The 25,727-nt window shown below is 42.7% G+C and overlaps 1 protein-coding gene across 2 annotated transcripts in view; it reads right to left on the reverse strand.

The window, feature by feature from the left end:
• The window catches only part of Medag (mesenteric estrogen dependent adipogenesis), a 45,782-nt gene extending 20,977 nt beyond the window's left edge, over positions 1-24,805 (reverse strand). Inside the window, exons 1-2 of one of the 2 annotated variants that reach the window (XM_076872188.1) lie at positions 24,718-24,805; positions 23,246-23,342 (exon numbers count right to left, since the gene is read on the reverse strand). In XM_076872188.1, coding sequence (XP_076728303.1) covers positions 23,246-23,313 — 68 coding nt within the window. In that variant the 5' untranslated portion in view covers positions 23,314-23,342; positions 24,718-24,805. Of the gene's footprint in view, positions 1-23,245; positions 23,343-24,108; positions 24,662-24,717 lie in introns of those variants that run through there. The other variant, XM_076872187.1, reaches the window with a different exon arrangement.
• Between the last annotated feature and the right edge of the window lie 922 nt (positions 24,806-25,727).

Raw genomic sequence — 25,727 nt, forward strand, 5'->3', positions numbered from 1 at the left:
AAAGACTTATTTTGACTCATGGTTTCAGTTCATGATCGGTTGACATGTTGGTGCTTTTGGACCTGTGCAAGACAGAACATCATGGCAGAGAGTGCACAGTAGAGCAAAGCTACTCAGCTCATGGCATCAAGAAAGTGAAGGGAAAGACCAGAAGGGACTTGGAAGAGGGTCTTAACATCTCTTTCAAGACTATGGAAAACAGGTTGTGCCCTGCTTTGAGTTAGTCCACAATGTACAGAGCAATAGTTCTCGGATTATGCCTAAACTGTGCTACTCTATTCTATAAAGCAATAGTTTGCCATCAGCGACTCCATTTTGAGTTTAGGTGTAGAGATTGAATGACTCCACACTTCGTTTGTACAAGTAAGAAACGACCATCTGCCTGGCACAACCATAAACACAAACTGATAAACCAATCATGCTAATAAAAATGGCCACCTGTGAACTTTTTGAATTAATCAGAAGTACATGAATGAATGCATGGGTGTATCAAACTCAGACCGGAAAAACCAGGCCCAAGACCTTATTGAACATACCACAACCCCTCATTCAAGACCCATAAAAGGAGGAGCACCTGAACCCCTGGACATGGCAGCACCCTGACCCAATCTCCTAGTCACTTCCTGTCATGAGCCTTGCCCAAGAAAATTGCCACAGCAATGAATTTCCAAACCTCTGTTTTGGGGCTTCAACAGAGCATGGTTTCTCCTACCTATGACAACTATGCAGGACCCACTCCACGCTGACATCTCAAGCTGATGATCTGCAACTGCCATCCTTCTGGACCTTGACCTAGACTCATTTCCTGTGCTTTAACAGCTCTTTACCTGAAAAGCTAGCTGGTTCATAAACTTACCCGACCACCAACAGTGACTCTCTGTATTTATATCTGTCTTTACTCTCACCTTAGCCTCCTGAATCTTTATAGTGGCCTTAATCCTTTCTTAACCTTTCTGTAACATATATATACACACTCTTGAGTATTATAGATATTACAAATTAAGATTGGAATAAAAGAACTTATAATTGCCCAGCTTGTGACACTTAGGTGACCCACAAAGTATTTGGTGAACTGCCACCAATGGAAATGGAATAACCTGTGAATTTATTGCTATTCAACAAATTCTGACATTGCGGAAAGGCGCAAACATGTTTGGTCCATGTTGATGGCATAGCTGGCTCATGATAACAGGCACATCCCCAGTGACCTAACTTCCTTCCCCTAGGTCCCACCACTCTAAAGTTCTAACACCTCCCAACAGCACCATAGACTGGGAAGCAAGCCTTTAGCATATGGGTTTTTGAGAGAAATTTAATATACAAACTAGCTAATAAGTGATAGGATAGGAATTTGAACCCACTTTAGTTTATTTCAGCAGATGGTAATTGAGCATCTGCTGTGTTCCAGGGAAAGTGCTTTATTGAATCTATGGAAGTGACTAGAGGATTTGCCCTCATCTTCAATGACAGAGGGAATGCCCAGATCAGCATAAGCTTATCTTCTGGCTCCATACCCAAACACGATGCTAAAATCTATTTTGCTTACAACACATCTGTGATCAATTGGTAGAGTATACCCTCAGCAACAACATGATGGCTACAAAACTTACTTTCCCAATTAGTAAGGTCAAGGAAGTCAAGTCTACTACAGAGCCCTGCCCAGTCCCAGCCGAGATGGACTTCAACAGCTATTGGCTGTGCTTTAGCGTCATCCCTGACTCACAGGCTCAGCATCTCAGCTTTGAAAGGCTCAAAGTTGGTCAAAGTCAGAGACCCTGACTGAAGTCTACTGAACACACAGCTTGGAAACCAACTCCATGCCACAGTAACTTCATTCTTCTGTTCTCTCTCAGCACACAAATACCTATAGGTCTTTCTCATCTTTATATAGTTTTACATGCCACGTTCCTTTTTATAGCTATTTTTCCATGTCTTTTCTTCTCTCTGTGGTCAAACTCCCTGAAAGAATTGTCTACATTCCTTGTCAGCCGTTCATTCCCCAAAACTTTACACCCTGACCCCTCCCCCATGGCACCACTGGACCCACCTTATGTAGTGCTAGTAGCCTCCGTGTTGTCAAATCTTACGTGTGCTTTCTGTTTTAACACACTTGTCCCTGCAATTCTCTCCTCCCTTAGCTTGGGAAGAAGTTGCACCAAGTTATTAAAAAAGCTCAAAGCTTTTAAAGTTGGAAACCGACTCTGATATTTGCTAGCCACAGCCATCTTGCACAAATTTCTCAAGCTCTCTGATCCTGGTTTTACTCAATTCTAAAATTCGTGCAATACACACAGAATAGCAGAATAGCAACACAGTGAAAAGCTCAGGCTTTGGGTTCAAGTTCCACGTTAGCTCTCTGACCTTGAACACATCACTCACGTGGGCTTCCATTTCCTCTTGTGTAGACAGCAGGCTTTGTGAAGATGTAATGAGCTACTGCAAAGCATTCAGAGCAGCGTCTGGCACATAGTGTCATGTTCACTGTGTGCCTGATGCCTATGTCAAGGGACTTCTGTAAGAGTTCAGTGAGGCGACCGCCCACGCCTAGCATCTAGCACAGTGCCTGACACATAGCACACCCTCACTTCATAGTGTCAGCTCCCTGTCTTTTGATCTTTCTCCTGAGTTCCAGGATTCCATCCTCCTGCCAGCTTCCCTTTCCCTAGGTGACTCTGTTTAAGCCTTTGACTCCAGTGACCCATAAAACCCACGATTCCCCAGGCTCCGGACCAGACATTTTGTCAGATCCTCAGACCGATCTACCCAGCTCCCTGCCCAGTCTCTCCGTGCTTTTCCAAGGGCACCTCCAAGGGGACATCTTCCTGCCACTGAAGTTCTTTTTCTCCTGGGTTCCTCTTCCAGGGAGGCATCTCCATGCCTCCACCCAGAACTTTGAAGGCATCCTAGAGTGAACCCTCTCCCTTCCACCCCCTCCCTCCCCTATCGTCCTCCTAACACTCCACCCCAGTCCTGCGGCCAACTGGCAGCCTCCACCTGCTGGCTCTGGCTTCCAAAAATTTCAGGCATCTCCTGCTGCCTTCCCACTCCTTCATGTTGATTTTGTTGAGTCTTCTGTCTCTTTTGCCTGGACTATTTCAGCAGCTACCTTATCAGCCTTCACTGCTCTCCATCCCCCTCCCCATGTGTCATGCCCAAACGGGGTCCCCCTGCCTCCAAACTCGTGTACTGAAGCTCTGACCACCCCCAGGGCTACAAAATAGGACTGTATTTGTAGATGGTTTAGGGAAGTAATGAAGGTTAAATGTGGTCAAAAGCGTGGACCTAATCTCATAGGACTGGTGTCCTGATAAGAAGAGAAAGACTCCAGAGGGGTTGGGCACAAAGAAGAAAGACCACGTGTGATACGGTGTGAAGCAGCCATAGGCCAGCCAGAAACAGAATTTGCACCTTGATCCTGGACCTTCAGCTTCCAGGACTTTGTTTGATTTTTGTTTTTTTCTGCCCAGTCTCTGGTACTTCATGATGGCAGCCCAAGCTGACAAGACTCCCCCTCACCCTCAGATACACACCCTGGGCTTGAGGCTTGTGGAACGTGACCTGCCTACCGTCCTCTGGAAGGTAAACTGGCTTTCCCTCAATGCTGGGCCCAGGTTGTTCCTGCGTTGTGGCCCCTTTTCCCTCATTTTACAAACCCTCGCTCATCTTTTAAGACCGTTTAAACATCATCTATTAGAGATTAAATTAGATGTCCCCCTTCCTTGTTTCACACTGTCCCCCTTCCTTGACCCACACTGTGCCTGCTGCTATCACTCCGTCTACTACAAATGTTGTTATTGATTGGCTTGCTCTTCTCTCCCGCTAAACCCAAGAGAGGAAAACAACACCACCAATAACTACATCTAGTGCCTTTTTGGTCCCGGCACAATGTGGATTCACAGAAGTTATCCAATTTATTCTTCTTAAATGGATGAATAAATGTATGATAAGCAGCATCGCATCATGGTTACATATTAAGTTCCTAGAACAGTTGCCTGGCATAAATATGTACTGTTGCGTGTTTGTTAAATAAATGAACAAAATCTACTGAACATGCTTTGGATCATTTTTTTTTTCCTGTGATTGTAACTGTTGAAGTTTTGTGAAAACCTAAGTAGGAACATATGGGGAAATAAAGGCCCAGATTTGCAAAGAGATCTATTCATGCAAATAAGTTCAAATCCGTAATCGTTGCACTGATTCCTGACGACTTTAGTCATGGCTGAACTAGAATAGAAAATTCTCCTTCTTTCCCTCTGTGCTGACCTCACTGGGCTCTGGCTGTCATTCTCTGAGTTCACTGCTTTCTCTCATCCCAAGTAAACACTCCTCCAGCGTTCATCAGGAAGCCTTCCCAGGCCAGGAGGTTGACCCCTATTTACGTATGTTCTTTGGCACCCTCGTTACGTTTTTTAATTGCTGGTGGGTTGGACACTGAAGCCAATGTAGGTTAGGATGCGGGTACAGCCATGAGTGTCTCATGGAGAAAGTCCAAAGGAAATGCAAATGAGAAGACCGGGTCGGTCAGTGAGGGACAAGTGTGCGTACAGGGTACCATTTGGTCCTACAAGCACTGGCTGAATGCCTGCATAGGCAAGGAGGTGGGGACTCAAAGGTGACTAAGGTCTGTCTCCTGTGTCATGGAGCTGGGGGCCTTCCGAGAAACTGAGGCAGTGTGAAGACTCCCTCTTTAAACCCCGATTCCTGTGATCAGGTCTGAAAGATTTCAGACATGTTGCTCAGAGTAACAGGAATGAGTTTACTGAAGGGATAGGAAGGGAAAGGGGACACTCTCAAAGAAGAAAGTGGGTCCCCTCAGAGAAGAGAGGGACCGACGCCTCTCCTGCACTCCAGTTTTAGAGAAGAAACCAGAGTGTCCCAGCCAGATCCACCTCTTGACTTTTGGCTGACAGCATGGTGACATCAGACTTCTAAGTCCCCGCTCTCATGACAACTCTAGGTCCCCTTGGTCCATGCTGGCCCATCCTAATTGGATTTCTAACCATACATTCTTACAGATTTTAGGGTTAGGAGGAACTGTCCTTACCTCCCAGAGTTCCAAGATCGGGTCACAAAAGTCTCCTCCTTCAGCATAACTTGGGTTCCTCTTACCAACATTATTTGGGGGCCTACATTTCTCCTGCAGTGAAGGGTAGTTTTCTGAGGAATGTGACATATCCTGTCCACTCAGGCCAGGAAGGGCTACGGGTAAATTGCTTCTTGGCAAAGAAAGCACGTGGGCCCGTTTTATAGAATTATTCTCTTGACCTCATGTTCTCACCATGCTCATCTGTCTCCAGGGACTTCAAAGTCAAGCCAGCTACAAGTGGTCAATAACTTCTAGAGGAAGTGATAAAGGACACAAGGACAACCAGATATGTAGGAGAATGCCAGGGTGGAAGGCAGTAAAGTCCAAGGTACAGAAGTGTTGGTTCGGTATGGGAAGCAACCAAGGGTGAGTCCAGGGATCTTAATGAGGTTAGATGCAGTTGAAATTTCATTTAAGAGGGTATATTGTAAATATTTTCAATTTTTTTTTTTGGACTCAGCCTTTGTCTCGGGATCGTATCTTTGATATGAAAACTCACCAGTGCAGAGCTGAACTCCTCTAGTTACCCCACATACCCTAGATGGCAATCTTCCTCTGCCTTACTCATTCCAAGGCCAGATGCCAGGCAACTAGAAACCAGTCTAGTGAGCCCAAAGTCTGCCAGAATTATCCTAACCCATCCTAAACTGTTTATCCTGCCCTGCCTTGCTTTTCTGGAGAAGAAGCCAATAAAGGCCATGACCAAAGCTTCCTCTCACTGTTGTCTGCTGTCTGCTGACCATCCTGGTGTCTTTCCCATGTGACTGTACCTGGCTGGCTGTATGTGGCCTGCTGTGGCCCCATCTCTAGGACCTGTGAGTATAATAAAGTCTGTTATTTTCTGAACTTCTCCTTGTGTCTCCTCTTGTAGCAGTACCTGACTAGCATCTTATTTTAAAAAATGCAAAACAAAAGCTTGGCTCTTTGTAATGACAGCTGCAGATAAAATTCCCTCCTTGGATGGTGGGGGGTACACCAGAAGGCGCTGAGATCCCTTCCAAACTCTAAGAGTTTCTTACTCTAAAACGAGCAATTTGGGAAGGACAAGAGATGGACCCAGGGGACTCCGACTATGCCCTCAACATCATTGCTATACCTGGAAGAAACAAATGGGCCAAGCTGGTGTAGGGGTTTGACATCTTTCTGCATCCATGTTAAAGCACCAACCACAAGAGTAATAATGGTAATGGCTAATATAATAGCTAATGTTTAGTGAGAGTTCTCTGTGCCATTCTATGTGTTTTCAATGGATGATCTTATTTAATCTAGTCCCTTTCAGGCTAGGGACTATTCTTACCCCCATTTTCTGGAAGAGCAAACAGATACATAGAGGGCTTCCAAAGTCACACAAATGGGACAATGGAGTACTTTTCATAAAAGTTTGCCATTCCAAGGGTGTGAGTTATTTTCATGAAACACCTTAGACATGGGTAACATTATAAAAACCAGGAACATTTTCAACTTGTGGAAGCTGGGAAATCAAGGGTCAAGGAACCAGCAGACCTGGTCTGGCAAAGGCTGATGTCTGCTTCACAGATGGAGCCTTCTAGCTGTGTCCTCGCATGCCCTCCAGCCTCCTTTATAACGGTGCTGAATCCATCATAAGGGCTCCATCCTCATGACCCGGTTACCTCCTAAGTGCCCCAACTCCTCATGCCATCGCTTTGGTAATTAACTTCAACATATGAATTTTGAGGGCACACAAATATTTATCCACAGCAGCAGCTGAGCCAACATAAAAGAAAAGAAAGACAGGTCCCTCTTCCTGTGTGCCTGGCCTCTAGAGCAGCAGTGGGCAAATTACAGTCCCCAGGCAAGCCCAGCTTGCTGCTTGCATTTATATGACCATGGTGAAGAATTTCTTTTTTTTTTTTTTTTTACATTTTTAAATAGCAAAAATTAAAAAAAAAAAAAAGTGTAGCTCAGTGGCAGAGCGTATGCACATTTGCCTAGCATGAGTAGGACCTGGGATTGATCCCCAGCACCCCTACAAAAAATCTAAAGAAGAGTCATATTTTATGACATAAAATTTATTTGATGTTCACATTTCAATGGCCATAAATAAAGTTTAATTGAAGTACAGCGGCACATGTTCATTTGCATATGGCTGCTTTCATATTACAGAGGCAGAACTGCAGAGTAGCAATAAAGAATTCCTAGCTGCCAAGGCCTAAAACACTTACTGCCTGACCCCTTCCAGAAAACGGTTGCTATTCCCTGCTCTAGAGTCCAGACTGGGATCTAGGATGAGTTGTTCCTTCTCTACACCACTCGTAGCCTTCTCTCTCCAGAACTTCAAGGACCTTCCTGTTTAAGAGACTTCAGACCAAAAGAGAATCAGAGCCACCACCAATACCCAGACCTCCTACTCCGCTGTTTAAGAGAAATATCTTTTCTAAATTAAAAAAGAGTAACTTTACATACTGGTCTTCTTATTTATTGATTTTATTATTTTTTTAAATGCACAACAACAGTGGAATGCATTACAATCCTTATTACACATATAGAGCACAATTTTTTCTATCTCTGTATATAAAGTATGTTCACGTCTTTTTTTTTTTTTTTAATTGTCCACAGTCTTTGACATTTTTTGGTGGTGGCCCTGTTCATGCATGAATTGATTGATTGATTGATTCATTCGTTCATTCATTCATTCCACACGCAACACAGATCACACCTCTGACGCTGGTGCTTCCTCGGGTGGGTAGAGGAGTGGAAGTGGCACTCGCTCTCCACATCATCAGTAGTTACTTCTGGTCTCTCAATGGTCAGGCAGAGACTGAACTTGGGCAGACTGGACAGACCTGAGTTATAGGTCTTCCATTTCTGAGTTCTGTGACTATGGTCCAGCCACTGGACCATCAGGCCCTGCAAAAAGTAGGAATGCCCTTACCTCTCGCCTGTGCCTGCTAAGAGCAGTCATTAAACTAGTGTGTGCAAAGCACTTTGCATGAGGTAGGGCCCAGGACCGGTCTCCAGAGAGTTATAGCAGCCATCACCATCATTATTATGCTGAAGAATCTAATTAGGTCCACCTCCTTCCAAAGGAGAACAAGGAGTTGTTAAAGCTGATGCCAATTTCAGAAAAAAAATAACTCCTATGGTCCTCTCTTTTTAAAAATTTATATATTTTAATACCAGGAAACACTGTACTATTTCTAGTCCCTCTTGGTATTTGTTACAATCTCAAGAGGCACAATTGTGTTGAATTAGGGGGAAAAAAACACAAGAATTTTCCTCACACCAGTGTCCTCTGGGATTTGAGAAAACACCGAGCGTAAATAACAAGGATCTTAAGCAACGCCAGGCTGACAGTGGTGGGAAGATGGGCCTCACACCATGCGCCTGAACTCAGGGTCTGGGCGTCAGGTCTCTGGAATGCTGGGCCTTGTGGAATAATTGCTTTAGAGAAAAAACTGACAGGCACAGAATGTTCAGGAAGATATGAAATGAAATGGAAAAAGCAAAAATCCCTCCCACACATATTGTGTTTTTTGTGAGGCTTACAATCAAGGACTTAGCTTAGTTGTGTTTAAGGGAAGCTGAGCCAGGCCTCCTTAGTTTGACTGTGACCTTTAAATTACCAAAGGAATGGAACAGGATGGCAGGGAAGAATAAATATTTCCTCAACTTTTCAACTTAAAAAAAAAAAAAAAAAAACTTGTAATGTTTTACCACTAAGTAACTTGTGTTAAGTGCAGAAAAATTAGAAAATATTGATTTCGTTTTTTTAATTAATAGAAAAACCCCTCCAATCATCCCTACCCAAGGTCAGTACCGATGTTTGGCCAGTGTGTCTCCCAAGCCTGTACCCGTGTCAAGCAGAGCACAGAGAGGATGTTATCTCACCTGGGATAGCAGGGTTAGTCCACGGCCAGGACTCAAGAGCACAGGACCTAGATTTGAATCCTGTCTCTGTCACTTGCCAGCTATCTGGCTTCAGGCAAGTGCTTTCCTCTTTCTGCCTCAGTGTCTTCTTTGGTGAAATGGACTTTATTATAGCCCCTACTATAATAAAGCAGTGAGGATTAAATGCATTGCTATGTAAAAAGCATTAAGAACAGTGACATACTCTCTTACTCTCTCCACACACCCCCTGGTATGTGTGTGTGCATGTATTCACTAGTGTATATGCATTTTTCTTAAATAAAATTTTATTAAATTTTTCATAGCATTGGTAATGTTTTTATGAGTTGATTATGATATATATGACCCTATATTGTCAATATTTTAAGCTGTTTCTTATTTTTCACTATTATAAACAAAAACATTGTGATTTAGAAAAATTGTTGTGCTTGGATCTTTGACAACTCGTTCAATTACTTGCTGGGAATTCATCCCTAGGCTGAGTCAGATATTATGCCGTTTTAAAAGCAGTTTGATACATAATGCCAAATTGCTCTCCAGAAGGTTGTATTAATTTAAATTCTCAATGCCATCATATGAAGGTGCTTATTTTCCATATATCCTTGCCAACAACACTGGGTATTTTCATTCTATTTTATTTTTTCCTATTAGGTTGGAGAATTTTATTGTTTTAAATTTTAAATTTTTGGTCCCAGGAAGAGTAAACATTTTGTTTATGTTCATTAGCCATTTTTTTTCCATTGTGAATTTGCTGTTTGTGTGTTGTTAACATATGGATCCATCTATTTTTTTGTAAGAGCTCTTTACAAAGATGTTTACCTTTTTTGTTTGTTTGTTTATCATTTACTTTTTTGTTTTAAAAAATGCCAAAATATACCAAATCATACCTTCATCATTCAATTTATGTGTGAGGTGTATGTGTGTGTGTGTGTGTGTGCGTGCATGCACACAAGTGTGGTATGTATGTGATATAAGTTCTCAGAATTCAACTCTACCAATATTTTCCATCATGATTTTTGTTCTGGGAGTCCCAATTATAAAGTCCTTCTTTACCTTCCCTCCAAATTATAGCAACATTATATTTTACTTTCTTCTGATACATTTATAATTTCATTTTTATACTGAAAGATTAAATTTACCTCAATTGTTTTGCAACTTGAATCCAATACATGTAGTTTCTCCTCTAGACTCAGTGATTTTACAAACTCATCACCATTATCCAAACCACTAATGAATATATGAAACAAAATCTGTCAATTGCCTTGAACATTGATGTTCTCCTCTAAAACAGGAAAATTTTAAAAAATTCTTCTGCTTGTTACATTGTGAATAAACATGTCTTGCGACTGACTGCAGGATATGAAAAGAGTGATACACAAAAGTGAAAAGTTGGGGAATTTCTCCCAAGACCCAGGGAAGTGAGAATCTTCAGCTGACAGTTTCCCTGATTCTGAAGGACTGATAAGCTCACTAAGGTTCCTAAATAAGGCACAGGGATGTTTAAGATAAACACGAGGTTTAAACATACCAATGTCACTTTAGGTATTTAAAGTATCACAGAGTTGACTTTTTATATACTAAAAAAAAGTTAGGTTTTTATGAATTAAAAAATAAGATGTGGCTAATTATCAGGTACTTCAGCTGAAGACAATTTACATTGCCTAAGTTGTTTTCATTGCCTGTAAACCTCATGCCAACTTTTTTAGTATTATGCAAGACTGCTACTTCTATTGCACAACATTTGCAAACATTCGCCCTGGTGTTTTAATAAAAAAAAAAAAAAATGCAGATAAGGAACAGGTCCAAGTGTCAGGCCAGGCCCAGGCTCCACCCTGATGTCCTGGGCTCTGCCCAGAGCAGCCTCAACTCATCCCAATCAAGCTCTAGGACTCGCATGCTGTCCGCCATTCACTCCAGTGTGGGGTGTGACAGTGGCCAGTGGGAGCGCTGTGAGCAAAGAGCAAGTCATTCCATTGACATGTGACAGGACATTTCAAAGACAAGAAAAATTACCCAAGAGAAAACAACCAAGTTTATGAGAGAAGAGTCAAAAAAAAAAAAAAAAAAAAAAAGACCTCTTCTTAAAGATTCTGAAAGATAGAAACTGATGAATGAATAATCCACAGTCATCCATCTCTTTTATTGCTAGCTTGTTCAAGGCCCCAAAGAACATTATCAGAAACATGAGACATTTGGGTTGGCATTCAAGGATATGAACTAAAGCCTCCCTTGTTTTCTCAGATGAAAGCTAGTAAATCTAGCAATAAGAGATACAAGAGGGCAGGGTTCCATTCTTATTATGCAATTATGATTAAATTTGAGTAAGAAATCTCGAGTCTCTGAAAAGTACCATGTGTTCCTCATTTTCGTTTTTCTTTCTGAACCATTAACACTCTAGGAGACATCCTTTTTTCTTTTGAGAAAGGCAGGAAATAAGTGTGACAACACTTTTTCTAATGAGCCCCAATTTTTCCTACTTTTATAAAAGGTACAAAATAACAGCCTCCATTTTCTACATCCCTGACCCTACTAAAGTAAATAATATCCGTTTTTCAGATGAGGAAAATGGATCTCAGAGAGACTAAATAACTTGCCTAAATTGCCAGAGCCAGGATTTGAACCCTGGTTGGTCTCACTCCAAAGCTCTTCCTCTTCGCATTTCTCAGGGCTGACTTTGCCAAACTTGACCTTCAAAACACACTGAACATGCATTTCACTCTTCTGTTTCCCGAGCAGGGCAGGGCAAGAAGAAATTGAACCGTGCTGAGTTTTTAAATCTTGAAACAATGTTTATTAATCAATTCCATGAACTTAATCTTTCAAAGTTTCCATTTAATATAAGAAGCTAAATTACTTGGTCCTGTCTTCTTTCTGGTCTACATCCCATCCCTGGGGAGCTACAAGTCAGGCCACTCTCCTGATTAGTTAGCCCCTCATTTCTGCAGACTGATCTTCCTTCTACTCTCTTGTTACTCTACAGCCTGACAGTCTCAAATCTATATATTGCCTTCACCTAAGAAGTATAGATTTTTTTTTTTTTTGCCTACTATGATGCATACTGAAATAGTAAATTCAACTCTTAATGGCTCGCCATAAATTTGAAGAACTAGACAACCTAACATACTTCCAGAGACTTAGATTGAGAAAAATATAATTCAACATTTCTGAGAAGGTCAGACTGTACTAAGCACTTATAATATAAAACAATTGGCATGGCTTTCCACCCGAGAAGTGCCCATTCTCAAGGTAAACAAGGTGAAACTCCATAGAGCCTATACAAAATGGATTTTAACAAAGGAATCTCCTTAGCAAGTCAGTTCAAGACTTTAAATATAAAAATTTGTTTGAAACTTTAAAAAAGGCAATAGAACATCAAAGGTATCAACAGTTCTGTGGTTTGTTTTTTTCTTTTGCGCTTGGGATGCTTTCACAAAGAGTACTGAATTTGAGCACTTAAGCTCATACTTAGCACATACAGGCACTTGGTAAATATTTTCTGGAGAAGTGAGTGAATCGTTGCTTAAGTCCATTTTCTGCCGCTAATAACACAGTACCACAGACTTACACAAGGTAGGTTTTAAAGAAAAGAGATTTATTTTGGTTCATGGTTCTGTTCCAGAGTTAAAGGGCCATATTTAGTGACAGCCTTCTTCATGGCAGAGTCCCAAAGTAGTGCAGGGCATCATATAGCAAGAAAAAGGAAGGGTGAGAGACCCAGGCAAGCTGGCTTTAGTGTGCACCCACTCTCCAGATAACCCACACCCGTTCACTCATTAACCACATGAACGCCACAATCCATTAACAAGGGCAGAGCCCTAAGTCACCTTTTAAAGGTTCCACCTAATCCCACCTCTTAAAACCTCATAATGGGGATTAAATCTCAACACAAGTTTCAGAAAGGACAAATGATATTCAAACTGTAGCAATAATGAAAAACAAACCCATTATCTTTTTATGATTCCAACTCCATTCTTTGATTTGTTCATTCATTCAATGAACATGCACTTTATCTAGGTGACAAGTACCACAAATGATGCTGAGAATACAACTTTTAAATATATACACACTTCCCCTTCGCATTTAACTTGCTGTTTCTACTTAACCATCTGTTTAACCGGGGGCAATGCCTTCCTGGTCCCTTTTCTTCATGTAAAACGAGGGGAAGAGCAGCTTTTCAGAATAATCCTATGGAGATGTTGTGAAAATAAAGTAGACTAATATGATTTGTAAACTGTCGAGTTGTACACTAATGTGTCATCAATAAAGTATGTCTGTTAGCTACCAGGTATTCTTTGTTTCCATTCTTTGGACACATTTAACAAAAAAACAGGGGGTCCAGGAGGGACGTTAAGTTGGCCTGGAAGGCAGGATGAGTTGCTGATTGTGGATCCGAGTCTTTGAGCACAAGGACAGGCCCTAAGAGCAGTAAAGCCACCTCCTTAGTCTCAAGTAGGAGGTAGCAGAGTGTTGGTGAGGAACCCTCTGCCTATCCTGCAGAATCCTTGGCTCCGTCCGGTGTGAGGGTCTCATCGTGATTCTAACAGGCTCCCCAGTGACTGGCCCTGTTGCTGCTGGAAGTTCCCAGAACTTCTGATGGGCAATCTGAGCATCAACAGTGGTGGCACGGAATTATTCCTCAAGGCAGTGGTGGGGGTCACACTCCACCTTCTCCGAGGCTGTCAGTGTATCAAAGCCCCAGGCAACCCGCCCAGAGACGGTGTTGTCCACTTTCTGAGACTTCCATGGTGGCTTCGAGAATCTCATGTGCTTTGAACTCCTAGTCGAGCCCCTGCAGGATTTCTCAGGTATCCACATTTGTGTTTTTCAAATAATAATAATAAGGGTCTTGTTTTGGCCTTTTCTTATCAGAGTCTGTAATTTTCATGATCATTGTTTTTAACAAAAGAAATTGGAGACATGGAACTTGTCCAAACTGGTGAGGTCCCGGGAGGGTGATGATGTCCTGCTGGTAGAAGAACACATTAGTCCACCTGTCTCTGAAGTTCTTGACCTTGACACTTAGCTGCTCCAGGGCCTCATCGGTGTAGATGTTGCTGGTTGTCCTGAAGGCCCCGTGACAATGGGCGGTTGGAAATGAGCATGCTGAACAGCAAGAGGCAGAATTTTCCTATTTCCCTTCTTTATTCTTTGCAAAATTTGGCTTGATAGGGACGTTTCTTCTAGTTTTATTTTCCATTGCTGATAACTGGTCCCATACCTAAGATATAGAATGATGGTCAGCAAGTCAAAGATGTATATCCTTTTTTTTTTTTTTGCATCTTCAGGGTGCAGACCAGGTAGACAAAGGGCTGCAAAGAGGGACTGCAGTAGCCAAATGTCAACCAAGAAAGAGTGTGCCATACTTGGCTTCTTCCACCAAAGCAACGAGTGCATTTAGCCCAGGTAACACGCAGCTTGCTTGCTTTATTTATTTATTATTTTGTGTACTGTGGCATCCCCATGGCAACAGTGACAAGAGGAACCAAGTAACATGGAAAAGAGACAGCAGACACCCCAGGCCCCAGAGCCTCTGCCGTCTTCAGATGACTTCTGGGTTTTGTGACTCTGCCCGGAGTGGAAGTGGGGACTTGGCAGCTGAGAACTCTGGTCACAAAAGCAGGACAACTTCACGGTAGCAGAAAGTCAAGTAGACCCTTGCCAGACCCCTTCTCAGGGAAGCAAGGCTGTGTCCCACCACCCTCAGCATCCTTTCCCCAGTTCCCCAGGGAAAACATGGATCTGTCCACACTAAAACTAGTAAAAGAATGTTTGTTTTTCATAATGGCCTAAAAGTGAAAACAAATGAAATGTCCATCAACTTGTGAATGGATTAAAAAAAAGTAGCGTAAATAAACAGTGGATATTATTAGGCTATAAAAGGACCAAAGTACTTACTGATTCATGCTACAATGAGGATGGATATTGAAAACATTATGCTAAGTTGAAGAAGCCAAACACAAAAATGGCACATACTTATATGCATGAGCCTATAAGGTGGATATTTTACATCATTTTTAAATATTTAAATTTCTAAATCACAAAAAAAAAAAATTCTTGGGCTGGGGATGTAGCTCAGCTGGTAGAATGCTTGCTTCCCATGCACAAAGCCCTGGGTTCAACCCCCAGCACCACAAAAAAAAAAAAAAAAAAAAAAAAAAAAAAAAAGAAAGAAAGAGAAAAAAGAAAGAAATCTTAAATCCAAATGGCACATTTGAACAAATATATTTGCAAGTTATATCCTCAAAAGCTAATCTTCCTAATTAATAAAGATATTAAATATAAGAAAAATAGCAATCTCCAAAAGAAAACGTGGCAGATGTTCAGTGGAAAGGCCACTGGGCAATGTCACATCTGTTCTCTGTGACAGTGGTGGAGCTGTAGCTGGGAAGCAGGAGCCATCTGCCCCAGCCCTCTCATCCCTCGTGGACTTGGGTTAGACTGGACTCCGAGGCTAAGGGGAAAGGGATGTGTTGTACTTTTCCGGGAGGACCTGATTTTTCCCAGACTTCCAGCTAAATGGAGATGAGACAGTGCTCAGGAATCAGGGCCCATAATGTGGGTGGAGCAGAACCCCTCTGGTATGTGCTGCTATCTGGGCATGAAGGGCCTCAGAAGTCACATCTTCCTCATTCAGCAATTAGTCCATCCCTGAAGGACCTTCCCCTGGAGAACAGGCTCCACAGTCAGAGGCCAAGCTCACTGACTTCAACCCTAACCTCAACTCCTTAGCCCTAATCTCAAACCCTAGCCCTTAACCCTAACGTGAAGGGTGAATGACACTACGGCATGTCAGTTAGAATACATTCAAAATGGCTCAAATGATGAAAAGAAGTGATGGGTTCCAGTCCCTGAAGATGTGGGTGGATCCAGTAGCTCAGCACTAACCTGTTTTCTCCCCAGCTCTTCCCTTTGACCTTTTTGAGGTCAATTCTAAGGGTTACATCCCTTAGGACTTCCTCTGCTTCCAGCAACTCTTAGGGTTGTGTACTTCCCTACTCTAGTCCAGAAGGGAAGAGAACATTCCTGCACAACCTCTCCAAGGCAAATCTGAAGCTTCTTCCTTATGGTCTCCTGAGGGTCACATTTTTATGGTTTGGATCTTAAATGTCCTCCAAATGCTCGTGTGTTGATAGCTTGGTCCCTCTCCCCCTGCAACCAATTCTGTGTTCCGAAGCAGCGAAGGCTCTGAGTGGCTTAGCTCAGACCAAAAACCCCACCCAGGAGAGGAAGTGAAATTCCTGGAACCTCCCAGTGGGAAGCAGTTGGCTGCTGAGAAAAGAACAGGATTGGAGAAGGGATGATGAACAAACTTCCTGATTAACTGGATTTGAAGCAAGAGTCAGGCAACAATCCCCCCAGAAGTCCATTTGATGATCAGCAACAACTTAAAAACTCAATATTCAGAAAAAAAAAAAAAAACAGTCATGATTAGATTTTCTATGACAGGGAAGATTACATACATAAATAGGACACCTAAAAATAAGATAATGAACAGACTTATTGATAAAATCCATTATTCAACTCTAAATAATGGCCATCTCGTTTAAGCAAATTTTTGATATATTAAAAATTTGCCAATCTAATGATAGACACTTTTGAGGATTTAAATTTTTTTTTCCCTGTTTGGAGCCCTTACTGGAATCATTAGTTAGATATGATGAGTGATTTTTCTAGGTAATTAAAATGTCTTTTAACTCTGAATAAGTTATCTGGATATGGTTGTGTTTCCCCAAGACCAAAATAAGGTTGGGATAGAAGCCAAAATAGAAGAAAGGCTAAATCCTTCAAAGTTTTAAAGTGCTATAACTCTCCGGTGAAGTTGTCTCAAAGGCCCCAGGGAAGGCTCTACCTACAGCAGCACACAGAGGAGCTTCAACGGGTTTTGTGTTCAACCATTTTCCATGACATGAGCATGAGACAACAGTGACCCTCACCCGTGCTTCTGGCATCTGGGTCATATTCAGGCCAGAAGAGTTCCATATAAAATAATCACAAAGCACCTCTTCCACAGGAAGAACCCAGGCATGGTCCTCTCTGCATGTTTTAAATACTGTGGTTTGGAGGGATGGGAATCCACCTTACTAAGTCTTTAGATAGAACCTGGGGGAAAGATGATCTGAGTAAACACAGCCAGCTATAGCATGAGGATTTATTGAGCTCAGAGAATGTCCGTTCTATTAAAAGAAAGGCTTCAGACAAAATTAATATAACTGAGCTTACTTGAACCAAGAATAATTCATGAATCGGGCAGCACTCAGAAGCAGAAGAAATTCAGAGAGCTCCATGTCAGCAGCATGAGCTGCAGAATTTTATCAAAGTGCAAACATAACTTGATTGGTTGCAGGGAGGGCATTTGTCTTATTTGGATCTGGTCTGATCTGTTGGCTGTTGGAGCCTGGCTCAGCTGCATGTGGTTGGCCGAGTCTGGCTATGGGTTACAAAAAGTTAGGTTTCCGTTTGTTGATTTACCAGGTTAGATGACAGTTCCTTACATAAGAAGTCACAGTAGAGACGCAGCCTCAGGCCAATGGTTTTCTGCTTAATTGGACAGTTCTCTGCAAATAAACTGACAGACTAAAAATCTAAAGGTTTTCCTTGCAACCTCCTCACAGGCCACTGTGAAGGAGAAGGCCTCTGGAGTCTCTGCCCCTGCCTCAACCACTAGGCCTCACTTTCTCTCTTTTAGACCTTGAATTCCAGGCTTTATCTGAAGCTTTCTTTTTCTCAAAATGACTGAAACACACCACAGCCATCTTGCCAGCACTAGGGTTTCAGACATAGTAGAAAATACACATTACAATACTCAGAAAACTAGAAAAAAGAGGGGCTTGGGAAACTAAAAACTGGAAGTCTGTAAAAACACTAAAAGATTTACATGGAAGAGGAGAAAACACAGCTCAGGATGTGTGCAAAGGGTTGTCCCGCAGAAGGTAGAAACAGCCTCCAATATGTGAGCCATCTGGTGGGTGGGATCCAGCAGCAGGATGGCTTAGGCCCAAAGAGGCAGGGTATTTATTTGGGAGAGAAAGAACAGAGCCACCCTGGTGGCTTCCCATCGTCACTGTGAATAGAACAGAGCACAGAATGAGGCAACCGTGACCACCCCTCGGCCATCAGTCTGTGAAAATGGTGTCAGTATGTAGCATCGTGGATACGGGGAACTCAATATCCCAAGAACACAGGCCAGGGAGGGGGGGTGGGGGGACTCGCCCAGAAAACAGCACCCAGCGGTAAAGACATGGGAAGTTAGAACAAAAAGTAAGAACTATGGACTCAGGAGGTCAGAAAGTCCTCTTTCAAGAATTCCAGAAGGAACGATTTAAGAAAAGAGGGCAGAACTAAACTTTAAAGAAACGACAGAGAAGAATTTCCTAAAACAGAAGCCCTCAAATTGAAAGCACCCTGGAAAGACACAACGGGATACACTTAAAAACAAAAACAAAACGGATCCATCCCTAACGACATTGGAGTAAGATGTCAAAATATCAAGAATAAAGAAAGAGTTCTCTCTTCATGGGGGGGGGGGGGGACAAGTCACCACCACAGAATGTGAATCAGTCTCATGTCACACTTCATCACCAACACTCAGCGCAGGAAGACAGTGGAGTAGTCAGTCCCTGAAATGCTGAGAAAAAGTGACTTTGTCCTAGGATTCTATGCCTTGTCACATAGAATGATATATTCAGGTGTGAAAAAAAAATAAGGTTTTATTTTTGGAGGGGGATATATCTGATCTGAGAAATCATCTCCTCTACGATGAGAAGACATAGTCCATCCTGAAGAAAACTTCATCAAAAGGGAATAACAGTAGAAGCAGCAATATGGCCGGCAAAGAAATTAGCAAAAGTTACAGTTGAGGCTAGTAAGTATGGAGTGGAAAACTGCATACAGTCCTGGGTCATTTGTGAGGAGGAGACATTCTGAGAACTGCTGCATTGGGCGATTCTGTAGTTGTGGGAGCATCGTGGAGTGTGCATACAGGAGCTCCAGGGGTACAGCACCCACACACCTAGGCTACTTGGCATATAGTATTGCCTAGTGCTCCCCAAGACCATGATGAAGGAAACGTGATTATAAAGAAGCATAAGAGAAAATGATGTGACACAGAGACCAGTAAACAGGTACATGAGGCGGCTGCTGTGTAACACAGAACATGTGTCACAGGAGTACACTGCAAAATAACAATGCAAATAAGTAGAAGTAAATAAACAAACCAACAACTTAGTTATTTATCACTATGACCAGGTATTGTATGTAATCATATGAGTTACACTTTTATGTGGCTACAGCACAGTAGGTTTTTTACACATCACCACCATGAGCACATGAGAAATGCATTGAGTCCTGCATGTGATGCTACAATGGCCACCACAGCACTAGACAATAGGAGTTTTCCGGTTCCATTATAATCTTATGGAGTCAGCATCATATGTGAAGTCCATCATTGACCAAATGTCATTATGCAACCTATGACTGAGTATGTGTGAGGATTTGGAAGCAATTGTTATGTTGTTGTTGGTGGTGGGTTTTTGTTTTTGTTTTTTTTAAGTTCAAAAAGTCCTAGAAGGAAAAAAGAAAGAAAGAAAGAAAGAAAGAAAGAAAGAAGGAAAGCTTCTTTCATTTGACAGCTCTGTGGTCGTGTTCATCAGTATTTTATCACTATAATAAAATACCCGAGGTAGTTGATTTATAAAGAGAAAAGGTTTATTTTGGCAGGTGGTTTGGAGTTTCCAGTTCAAGACTTGCAGACTCATTGCTTTGGGGCTGCTGATGGTACTGCTAGATAGTAATGGTGGGGAGCACATGGTGGAGAAAACTGCTCTCTTGATGACCAAGAAACAAAGGAGAAAAAGGAGCAGTTGAGGACCTCCAATCCCCTTCAGAGATACATTCCCAAGGACCTAAAGACCTCCCAACAGGCCCCATATTCTAAAGATTCCACCACTCTCCAATAGCACGAGACTGAAGACCAAAACATTAGCACACGAGTCTCTGTGGAGACTACCCAAACCGGAGCAGCGAACTCTCTGTTCACAGGTTGTTATCTTCCCTTATCCTCTGGAGGGAGGATGTGAATTGGGAAGTTGCTCCTGCAATCCCTAATGGGCATGGTCTGTCCTCTCTGCCGTCTCAGTGGGTCAGGAGAGATGACCCATCTGAGGCATGAGCATGGCCAGACCCATCCTCCTTGTCTCCCAGACCAAGCACCCTCTGGAAAGGGGTCCTGAACGGATCTTCTGTCACAGAGCTCGGAACAGGAGTGGGTTCCTCTTCCAAGGGGCAAGTCGGCCTCCGCCTCGACGGAGCAGCACCCAGAGAGCATCCTCCCTAGAGAAGACTTCAGAGCCTCTCGGAATTCCTCTCTCTCTCTCTCTCTCTCTCTCTCTCTCTCTCTCTCTCCAGAGTTGACTTAAATTGTGATTAAAAATACATTTTTAATGTTCATTTCTTACCATCTTAACCATTTTAGGTTCAGTAGCAATAGCCACATTTCCAACTGTTGGCCACTGTCACCACCAAAACATCTCAGAACTTTTTCATCATTCCAAACTGAAGCTCTGTCCTCATTAAACATTCCCTCCACTCCCTCTTTTCCCCCAGACCCTGTCAACCACCATCCTAATTTCTGTCCCTATGAATTTGATGGCTCTAGGTACCTCCTAGAAGAGGAGTCACACACGATGCTTTCTTTTGTGTGCATCCATACAGTGAACAGTCAGTAATACAGAGGAATGTATGACTGATACTGTTTGAGAACATGAATGGTTCTCAGACGCATTTTGTTGAGTGAAATGAATTAGAAAAAAAAAAAACTACATAGTGTTTACTTTCAGTTAGATACAATTTCCCAACTGAAATGCTGTCTCAGTCAACAAGTCCCTATTTTGTTTATTCATTCATCATCAGTGGACATTTGGTTCATTTCCACCTTTTGCTATTATGCATAATGCTACTATGAACATAAGTGTGCAAATATTTGTTCGAGTCCTTGTTTTTAATTCTGCCATAAATACACACAGAAACTGCTGAGTGATAGGGAATACTATGGCTCACTTTTTGGACGTATAACTTATATATGTTTTTTTTCCCAGCAGTTGCATCATTTTACATTCCTACTAACAATGCACAAGGGCTCCAGTTTCTCTAGCTCTACAATATTTTCTAATATTATTTTTATAATAGCCATCCTAATGGGTATGAGGTGAGAGCTCATTGTAGTCACAATTTGTGTTCCCCTAGTATTAGAGATGTGTTTATTTACCGGGGTGGGCTCCATCCTGACAAGTGGTGGAGGGTGGGAGGTGGTGGGAGCTTTCTTCTTTGGAGAAATGTCTATTTAAACTCTTTGCTGATTTTTTTTTATCGTTGGTGGTTCTCGTGTTAAACTGCAGGAGCTCCTCATATTTTGAATACGAATCCATCATCAGATACATGATTTGCAAATATCATCTCTTATTCATAAGGGTCCCCTTTCCATTCTGCTGATTGTGTCCTTCTATGCCCTTGAAAGCCTCTTTAAGTCTTCACCTCCAGTGAGGAAGCCCCTTCTCCCAGGGTAAGCCTCATCCCCTGCAGGGTTCTCTGGTCTTGGGGGTGTTGAGTCAAAGTAAATGTGGGCTTTAGGAGCCTCCTTAGAGTCCTACATCATGAACTGCCACCTGAGTGAGCACATGGAAAAACTGAAAACCTATCTTAGAAATTTGCTTTTGTAACAAATAGCTAAGTCTCAGCCAATAGCGAAAGCCTGGGGACCAACGAGCAGTCTCCGTACCCCACTTCCATTCTCTGTACTGTGCCTCACTTCCCTTTTTCTGTTCATAAATGTTGTTCTACCATTTGGCAGCAGATGACTTGCTGCGAACCCCTTCTGGTCCTAAGGGCTGCCTGATTCTCCAATCATTCTTTGCTCAAACTCTGTTTAATTTAATTTGCCTGAATTTTTTCTTTTAAAAGAAAATCCTGTACCTTGTGTCCTGCTGCCTCCTGGGGTGGGCTCCACCCTGACCAGTGGTGGGAGGGTGGGAAGTGGTGGGAGTTTCAGTGGCTATGATTTCTGCAGCCACCAGGGGTGCTGTCCCAGGTTGTCTCCCAACCATCAGGAACCTGAATGGAATATCCCACCAAGAGAGGTGGGTTTTAGCACCTTTTTAAAAATATGGTAACACATTGTGAGTTCATTTCAGAGACAATATATTTTTTTCTTTAAGTAAAAGATAGATAGATGGATGGATAGATAGACAGACAGACAGACAGACAGATGAAATTTTCACCTGCTCAGGAAAGCAACAACTCCTCTGTCCCAGTCTGACAAAAATAAATCTGTGGGAGACTCATGGGCAGCAACTGAACTAGATGAAAAAGTGAAGTCACTAGTTTGAAGGGAGACAGCAGGTTCAGCGTGATGTAAACCAGGTCAGGAAATGCCCCAAGGACAGGGCTTCAGGCCCCACCCTCTGGGAAGCTTCTGGTGAGGACCCAGACCATCCGCTGGGGAAGGCTCTTACAGAATTGTTTGGTCTGAAAGTTTCTTCCTGCCTAATCCAGTGCAGCCTAACGGATGTGTGAACAGCAGGCAGGCTCCTCACGGAAGAAGTAGCCCATCTCAGCCAATCACCAGTGGCCCTCCTTTGAAAGCACCAATCAGGCCGCCTCTACCGCACTTCAGTTTTCTGCATCTCATTTCCTTTTCTCTCACTGTAAATACCACCTGCCCATGTGGTGAGCATTCTGAAACATTTTTAGTCCAAACTGTTGCGGGATTCTAGAATGGCAAAGAAAGCCAATTAAACCTGCAAAACAAGATTTGCTGTAATTTTCTCTTTTAACACCCTCTGTCAGGGGCATCCTCTGCAGAGGAGGAGCCCATCCAGGGTTCAAAAAGACTCCAGCCAGGGTGAACCTCCCTACTGTAACTTGGGGCTGTGACTTTCCCTCACCGGGCCTCAGTTTCCTACATGGAAAATCAAGTTGATAATTGTCCTAAAAATCTTGCTTTTTTTTTTTTTTTTTTTTTTTGTTCTGTGATACAATTTACACAGCACTTTCCTGTACATTCTCCAGTTTAACAAAATAATGTGGTGCGAAGCACTTGGGAAAGAATGAAACGCTTAACATATGTGAGGAAGTCTTTTCTTCCAAAACTGCTCGGGTGGTTTGGATATTGTTTCAGTTAAGAGAATTAGACAATTTTGAGACATGGTTCCTTATCTTGTGTAGACTGAAAGGCAATTAAACAATTATTCATGTCAGAATCTGAGGTAAGGAAAAGGCCACTTCAAAGGGACCACTTACACAGTAAAAAGCCTGTTGAGTAGAAACAGAGAGAGGTATGTCATTTCCTCCTGGCGTATCCACTCCATATGGCCTCAAGCAAGAATGTTAAACTCGTCTGTGGGGAGAAGGAGAAAGAAATAAAAACATTAACTTTTTTTTTCTTTCTTTTTTTTTTTTTTAACTGATTTCTAGCAGCCATTTTCTGAATAGCCTATGGAAACCATTCAGTTCCCCTAAACAGAAAGGAATTAAGAGACTAAAAGGATGTTTTTATCTTTGTCTGTAGGAATTGTTTAGCCATGAATCAATGTCTTTTTCCAAGAGGAAGATGTCAGCAACAAAAGGACATTGAACTCTGGTTGTCCCTGTATTGTTCCCTCCCCGTTTCCAATTGTCCACAATGGAGACAACTACAAGAATACAATAAAATGAAGTTATCCACCCCACCACGGCCAGGTAGCCAGGCAACCGAGATTCCAGGTTTCCTGGCAGGAAAAAAAAAAAAAAAAATATATATATATATATATATATATATATATATATATATATATATATAAAGTCAACAACAAACCCAGTTTGAATGTAAACCAGGGCCATCCCCATCCCACCACCTCCGCCTGTTGGGTACACCCAGTGCCCCAGCCCCACTGTCTCCTCCACCTTTCATTTTAGCTCCAGGAAGGCCACAAACCGTCCCAGGCTGCCCTGTTGAGATGAGTCAGCTCATAATCCCCTCACACGTGTGACCCTCACATAATCCCCTCACATTCGACCCCTCCTGGATCTGCTAGAAAAACACAGTCCTACCAACAAAATCACTTGGATCTTTTACCAATTTTCCTAAAACCAAAGTCGATCCATGAACCTAATCCACAGCATACCTTAAGAAAGCATCCTCTCCTATGTATTCTGAGTCCATCTCATAATTTCTCTCTTCCTCACCCTACATCCCTCTCCCTCCATTTTTTAATCACAGAATTGTCACTTGACCGAGGGTCAAAGTCCTTGTCTTTTGGAGGAGGGAGTGAAGAACGACTGTTCTTGGCGGTCACATCATGTTTTTGACAGACCAAGAGGGTAGAGACTGTGATGATCCCAGTACAAATTATTATAGGAGTCTCAAGTTTCTTTAGTTCCTGGCTGGGGAGTCCAGCTCCCTGCCTCCTCCAATCCATCAACCTAGGAGCAGTGGCAGCATCAAAAAACTGGAGTCCCACCGAGACTTCTGGGTGAAGTGGTAGCACAGAGCAAAGCTGGCTCTGACAGATTCGGGGAATGCCGGAGAAGGTTCTCTCGCTGCCTTCCCATCCCCAGTATGGATCCTTCCTCAGCTGCCAAGGAAATCTACTTTGGCCAGAGCAAAAAATGGTGATGTTGGGCAGCTTCTGCCAATGGTGAGTTTGTTCCACCCTGAAGTCATGCCTCCCGTAACATCATTCATTACTCATGGAACTTGGCCCGGATGTAACGGACACCGCCATTGTGCTCACTTCTGAAATCTTCTCATCACATCCTTGGAGAAGTAAAGGAGATGGAGCTGAAGAGGAACTGGGGCAAAGTTGGAACTTAAAAAAAAAAAAAAAAAAAAACTATATTCAACCCTGGTTCCAAGGACAGATGTCAGCATTTGAAAGTCTCCAATGAGCACTTGCTCTGCCCAGTAACCCTCGGTGCATTAGGTGGCTATTAACATTAGTCACTCCCTGCTGGGAAGGAGGTTTGAATTCCAGAAACAAGGCTATTGCAGAAAGGCTGTGTGGTTCTCCAAACCCCAGGGGAAAGGGTGGAGACACAGCTGGCGCCCTGACTGAAGGTCACAAAGCACGGTTTCTACTTTAATAGCCACAGTCCAAGGGGAAATAAACTCTGAAGGTTAAGATCTAGGTGAAAATGGACTCTCTGAAGACGCACTTGCTGTAAGAGAGAGCAACCCCGCTAGCTATCATTGCATGAACACAGCTGAACAAGGAAGAGGCAAAAATAAGGACATGGATAAAGAAAAATCACATATTATTGGCAACAAAAGGTGGGGGCGGGATTTCCCTCCTTGGAGACGTGGGAACAGCGCAGAGGTAGGAATTAGATGTAGATGCACCTGGAAGCGAACTAACTTTGTTCCCTGAGATGTAACTCAGTACTGCGTGTCCCTTAATTCTTTAGGTGACTGCAATCTGGTGGGTCATTTTAGGGATACAGGAGGCAAGAACCATGCTAATGAAAGTCCACGGGCTCTGAACCCCCATCCAGGAGGACTGTGGGTGCCTTCAGCCCCCCTCTCCCAGCAGGGTTTCAGGGAGCTCACATCCTTTCTTTGGCAATTACTAACAATTTCCCGGCTCTCTCCAGCCTGCCTGCCAGTGGCCTTAATTTGCCATCATTTCTGTTGCTAATGGTCAGTCTTGCATCAGAATTGACCTGATTACTCTCCCAGCTGTTGATGTTGGCTTTTCCACACTGCGTGTTCCCAGAGAGGGGAAAGGTAGTCTCCTTACCCAAGCGG

The sequence above is a fragment of the Callospermophilus lateralis genome, chromosome 12 (genome assembly GCF_048772815.1).
Source record: "Callospermophilus lateralis isolate mCalLat2 chromosome 12, mCalLat2.hap1, whole genome shotgun sequence".
NCBI lineage: Eukaryota > Metazoa > Chordata > Mammalia > Rodentia > Sciuridae > Callospermophilus > Callospermophilus lateralis.